General features: G+C 41.6%; 1 protein-coding gene across 1 annotated transcript; it reads left to right on the forward strand.

Annotated features, from left to right (window-relative positions):
* The first annotated feature begins 227 nt into the window (after positions 1-227).
* Positions 228-1,469, forward strand: LOC140163877 (craniofacial development protein 2-like). Its single transcript, XM_072187191.1, has one exon. It carries the CDS (start codon positions 228-230, stop codon positions 1,467-1,469), a length of 1,242 nt encoding a protein of 413 aa, XP_072043292.1.
* The last annotated feature ends 4,648 nt before the right edge of the window (positions 1,470-6,117 follow it).

The raw sequence follows: 6,117 nt of genomic DNA on the forward strand, positions 1-6,117 counted from the left end.
TACTTCTGTAGGGTAGAGACACCTGAGTCTGGGAAAAATCGAGACTTCACCGATGCCGCTGAGGGGTACATACACACAGATCTCCTCGGCAGGCGACCAGGTGTATCCCCATATGATTTAGTATGGGTGGCAACTGGACTAAAGACTAAATGCTGAAACCTTTCCTTTATATCCTCTATGACAGAAGGAGTGGCGACCTCTGTCTTATTCAGCCATTGACAAGAAATATGAGTTTACATTTAAGCACCAGGGTTAAAGCCCCTGCTATGAAGTCTGGACCATCTAAGTCACCGTTAGACTATGCTAACATCAATGACGGTTTGATCTCAAAGCCAGTTGATACCATCCCTGGACGGACCAAACCTGATGCAGATAAGGATGGTCAAGACAAATTTGTACAAAGGAAAAAACCATTTACCATCAGCACTTTCAACATCAGAACTCTCAACTCACTAGCCAAAAAAGAAGAACTTGCTCATGAAGCCGCACATTATGGCATTGACATCATATGTCTGCAGGAACACCGGATTTGTCACAATGACTCCCTCTTGCAGGAAGATCTGAATGGATACAGATTAGTCACCTCTTCAGCATGGAAGAACCAAAGGAATGCTGCCACTGGTGGAGTAGGCTTCTTAATCTCACCAAGAGCCATCAATTCCTGCATGTCCATTATTAGTCATAATGAACGGATTATGGAAATTTCTCTGCTGGGCAATCCAACATCCACAGTTCTCTGCTGCTACAGTCCACATAACGAACAACCTGAAGAAGCTGTTATCTCCTTCTACCAAGAACTCTCTTCTACAGTTAATGCCATCCCAGCTCATAACTTACTTATAATTGGAGGAGACTTTAATGCTCAGCTTGGGCCATCGGATGCTCTCTTCACACCTGCTAAAGAAACCAATAGAAATGGCAACCACATGAAAGACTTCCTGCAGGAACATAACCTCATAGCCACAAACACAAGGTTTCAAAACCGCATCAACAGATTATGGACACATAGGCGTCCTAATGGCCAACTAGTTCAACTAGACTTTGTCCTGGTAAGAAAGAAGTGGATCAACTCAATCAAGAATTCACGTGCATACAGCTCCTTCGAGGGTGTGAACTCGGACCATAGGATTGTTTCATGCAAATGTCAAATCAGCTACCGGAAATGCAGAACTTCCATGAAAGACCCAATGAAACGTATTGACTGGAAGAAGGTTACCAGAGACATCATCCTGGGTGAGCAGTTTGTGGTAGCAGTCTATAATCGCTTCAGTTCTCTACACGATGAGCTACAAGAACCCAATATTAGCACCACTTATGATACCTTAGTTGCGGCTAATGAGGAAGTTGCACTGGAGATGCTCCCTAAAAAATCAAAGCAGTCCTACAACATTGCTGCATCAGACAAAGTCACTGAGGCAAGAGATGTCTTAAAGAGTGCATCTATGAAACACAATGCTAGATCCACCTGAGCCTCACAAAAGCTCCTCGAATCGGCCAAAGTTACTCTTGATAAAGCCTACACAGAAACTCTGGAGTCCTCTATTCAAAAGAAGACAGAGGAACTTGACAACCTCCATCATGAATATAAACATGCAGCTTCTTGGGAACTCCTCCGGGAGATAACTGACACCAAATCTGCTCCTGTGGTTAGAGTGAAAGGCAATACATCTGAAGAGCGTCGTGACAACTGGTTTCTACACTTTTCCAACTTACTTGGGAAACCAGAGCAAGATGTAAACCTTGAAGATACGTTCTTTAACAGCAATGTCTCTGACGATCTCCCAATACACACTGGTCCATTTACTATGGAGGAACTGCAAAAAGGTCTGAGCAAGCTCAACAAGTCAAAAACACCTGGTCCTGACAACATACCAGCCATTGTTTGGAAAAACCCACTCTTCCATCAGCAACTGCTTGATTTCTGTAATGAAACCATGAAGGGAAATAAGCCAAAAGCCTTGTCAAGATCCACAATTATACCTCTCCCGAAGAAAGGGGATCTTTCACAACCATCAAATTATAGAGGTATCACACTGTCAGCACTTGCTGCCAAGCTGTATAACACTATGCTGCTCAACAGGATTTCTCCTCATCTAGATCCTATTCTCAGACGTAACCAAAATGGTTTTCGCAAGGGTAGATCAACCACACCACAGATTCTAGCCCTTAGAAGGATAATAGAAGAGCTTAAAATCTCAAAGAAGCAGGCATATATTGTGTTTGTTGACTTCTCAAAAGCTTTCGACAGTGTTAACCGGAAGGCCATGCTGCATATTCTTCGTAATTATGGGATCCCTCAGGAGATTGTGAATGCTATTGCAATAATGTATGATAATCCTTCAAGTTTTGTACAAACAGGTGATGGACCAACTGAAGAGTTTCTCTCTACTGCTGGAATCCTGCAGGGCGACACCTTGGCCCCTTACCTTTTTGTGATAGTGGTAGACTATCTCCTCAGACAGTCGATAGACACTGACAAGTCCAAAGGGATTGACATCATGCCCAATAAGACGAACAGAGAGAAGAACAAGTATTTAACCGATCTTGACTACGCAGACGACATCGCTTTAACAGCTACGTTATCACAAGATGCCCAAGATCTTCTGTCATCTTTAGAAGATGCTTCCGCCAAAGTTGGCCTCTTTCTCAATTCCAAGAAGACAGAATATATGTGTATTAATGGAGATAAGAACCCAACTCCAATCCTTTCTCGGGATGGCACACAACTCAAGGAGGTGTCGGACTTTAAATATCTTGGTTCATTTGTTGCCGACAGCAAGAAAGACTTTCTGACTCGCAAAGCTCAAGCATGGAAAGCTTGCAACAAACTGCACACCATCTGGCAGTCCAACATATCAAGAAATACCAAGCTTGCCTTCTTTAGAGCCTGCATAGAGAGTATCCTCTTATATGGAAGTGAGACCTGGACAATGAAGAAAGATCTTCAGGACCGTCTTGATGGTACCTACACCCGGCTGTTGATGAGGGTTCGAAATATATCCTGGCGTGAACATAAAACCAAAGCAGAGATCTATGATGGTGTTCCACAGGTGTCCTCCATCGTTGCTCAACGGCGAGCCAGATTTGCAGGCCACTGCTACCGTGCAAAAGACCAAATAATTTCAGATGTCATCTGTATGAGGCTTCCACGAACATGTAGAGGAAGAAGACCATTCAACTACATCGACTGTGTGGCAAGGGACGTCAATCAAGAAATTAATGACCTCCCAAATCTGATGGCTGATAGAGATTCCTGGAAAAGAATTGTAAACTCTTTCTCGGATGCGTCCGCAAGATAGATAGATAATGTTGGGAGTGCAGCGAGCAGGAAAATTTGCATATTAAAGCGTTTCCGTAAGCCTTTTAGAGCGTTTTATTAAAAAGGTGCCCCATGAATGCGTGCCAAAAATCGTTTACCCCCCCCCCCCTTTCGGCTCGCCAAAAATTTCTTGCCCCCCAATTTTACCCTTCCCCAGGGCTCATAATTATTGCACAACCCCTTATGGAATACCAAAGGTTATGGTCAATGCCATCCAGGTGCTCTAAAAGGACTCCAATAGTGCCGTTATGGTAGATGGAAGTAGGGCCTATCTCAGAGCTTTTCCAAGTAACAACTGGAGTGCTTCAGAGTGATGTTCATTATCCTGAAATCAACTTCTGATTCTTCCTTGCCGCGAAGCCCCTCACGGGTGGCCCCTGGCGGGGTTCCAGGTGGCAGCACCCACGGAAGCTCTGGGGTTTCAGTATCATAAAGGCCAAGGAATCCTATTTTGAGGGGGCAAATTTTGATGTTGCACCGTCCCCGAATTCCCCCGAATAAGGCCAACGGGGCAGCATGATTTTTTGGGAAACATAAGTCTACTAGACTCTTGGTGATATACATTTTGTTTTGTAGTGGTCACTTGTCGGGTATTTAATATTATAGCCGAGTAAAATCTGGTGTCCCATTTTGCCCTTAGGTGGACCAATTCGCTCCACTTCCCTATAATAGCTATCAGCAATCGAAGTTGACTTTCCTGACTTTGGATGCCCTTACAAAAAGCACTTCCAAAAACCTGGCACATGTAAAAAGAAGAGGGAAACCATTTGTTAGCACGTAAAAGGGGCAAGCAAAATAATTATTGTTTTACAGCAGATTTTCTTTAATGAAACGGGTACAGTAATTACTGCACCGTCAGCCAGAGCGCTTTTTGTTATTTTTTTAATACTAAAATTCAGAAACATAAACGACTGGGATAAGAGTCCGTCGTATATTCAGTTCCCGCCCAAACCTCGCCCAAATCCACCCAAACCGGCTCTGTAAACGCCAATCAACGACAGGCCAATTCCACAAATTGTCGATAAATCGATTACCTTCTACCAAGGTGGGAAGAAGAGGAGGACTTTTTCTGATGAGTAAACAAAAACAACAGCGACCTCTTCTTACCGCGAATAAAGGTCTAAGGTCGTGGTTTTACTACTGATCTTTATTGCAAATTTACTGTGTTTGCGAGTGCACTTTATCTGGATTTAGGATATTTGGATTGCAGGCTGAATTTCAACAATAATCTGACTTGAACACGGGCGGGTCTCACTACACTTGCATGCTTGCATAGTGCATATATGCCTGGATGGTTTATCGACATAAATGCATGCATCTCATGATCTTGTCGATCTGTTCTAGGTAAGCTGAAATCATGTTCTAAAAATGCTTGTCATGTTGTGACTCAATCATGTAATTAAGCATGCATCACGGTGTATATCTGTCAATAGTGTCATGCATTGAATAAATCAGGTTCGTGGAAAACACATATTATTATAATAAAGCTTACAAAATACAAAGTTCTGCATCCTCCTGCATGACATGTAGCATACCATGATGTAGACGTACATGGGATGATGTATGACATGACACTGTCACTGCTGGCAGAATGTAGTCCGAATAATCATTCCCTGAACAAAATATTAATTTCTGACTAGTCCTGCCAGCAAGACTTCAGTCTTTATCATAATGACATCTACGGACCTGACGAGTTACAGTTACTGGAACTAATTTCTGACATGATCATGTTCGTGTGGGCAGAATGCAATTTGCATTGCATTGGAACACAATATACTCATGATCATTAGTTGTAGATAACAACAAATTTTGAACGTTTGAGGACACGGTCGGAGCTGTGAGTTCCAATTAATGGAACAACATGATCATAACAAAACATACATGATCTGTGATATTATAGCTTTCATCATTGTACAATTTTATGATCATAACAAAACATACATGATTATTAATATTATAAACATTATGACCTGGTTGACCTTTGTTTTAATTTGACTACATGACCAGTGTTTACTCAGAGGCCGTATGTCTCAATTTTGGCCCATTGAAAATTATTTTCGGCGCAAACAAATTTGCAATACTGTATTACAATTAATCAATTTGGGGAATTACTGAGACAAAATTGGGCCAATTTGGGAAGAAAATGTTTCATTTGGCGCACCCAATTTCCAGAGAGAGTAAACACTGTACATGACATACATACATGTATATATGTAGTACATTATGACTTTGTTGTTCCTAAGGTATAAAATAGCCCTAGAACTCTGGCCATAGTATCCGTTTTTACTTCTACTAGGGCCAGAGGCACTTACATTGAAAAATTTGTTGGAGATGCTTGAACGATCCAGTACAAAAAAATTACAGCATTTCAATGCTTGATCGAGGTCACTAATTAACATGATAAAACACACTTGAGAACACACAATCGCCGGTCATTTCTAAAGATGCATTTATACTCAATCGCTTTTGGAGAAACCTAGTCGGGATTATGCACTTTCAGTTTCTCACGCGTTTGAACGGGAATTGGATTGCGTACTTTTTCGATGTCTAGTGAGCAAATTTCTTCAATATTTTGAGAAAATGATGTCAAATTTTCTATTCTATATTGTTTGGTAATAATGTCTTTTGCCAATAGTATGTTTAAAGTTGTAATTTTGTGTTTTTGATCGCAAAGATCGGATATTTTCGTTCGATTCAATTCTGAACCCTTCAGCAAGGGTGCCGATTTCGCAGAACTTTGACGATAATTTTGCCTTTTGGACACTAAAATGCATTCGATCCTTAATTTTGTTTCAACC

Source organism: Amphiura filiformis, chromosome 11 (assembly GCF_039555335.1).
Source record: "Amphiura filiformis chromosome 11, Afil_fr2py, whole genome shotgun sequence".
Lineage (NCBI taxonomy): Eukaryota > Metazoa > Echinodermata > Ophiuroidea > Amphilepidida > Amphiuridae > Amphiura > Amphiura filiformis.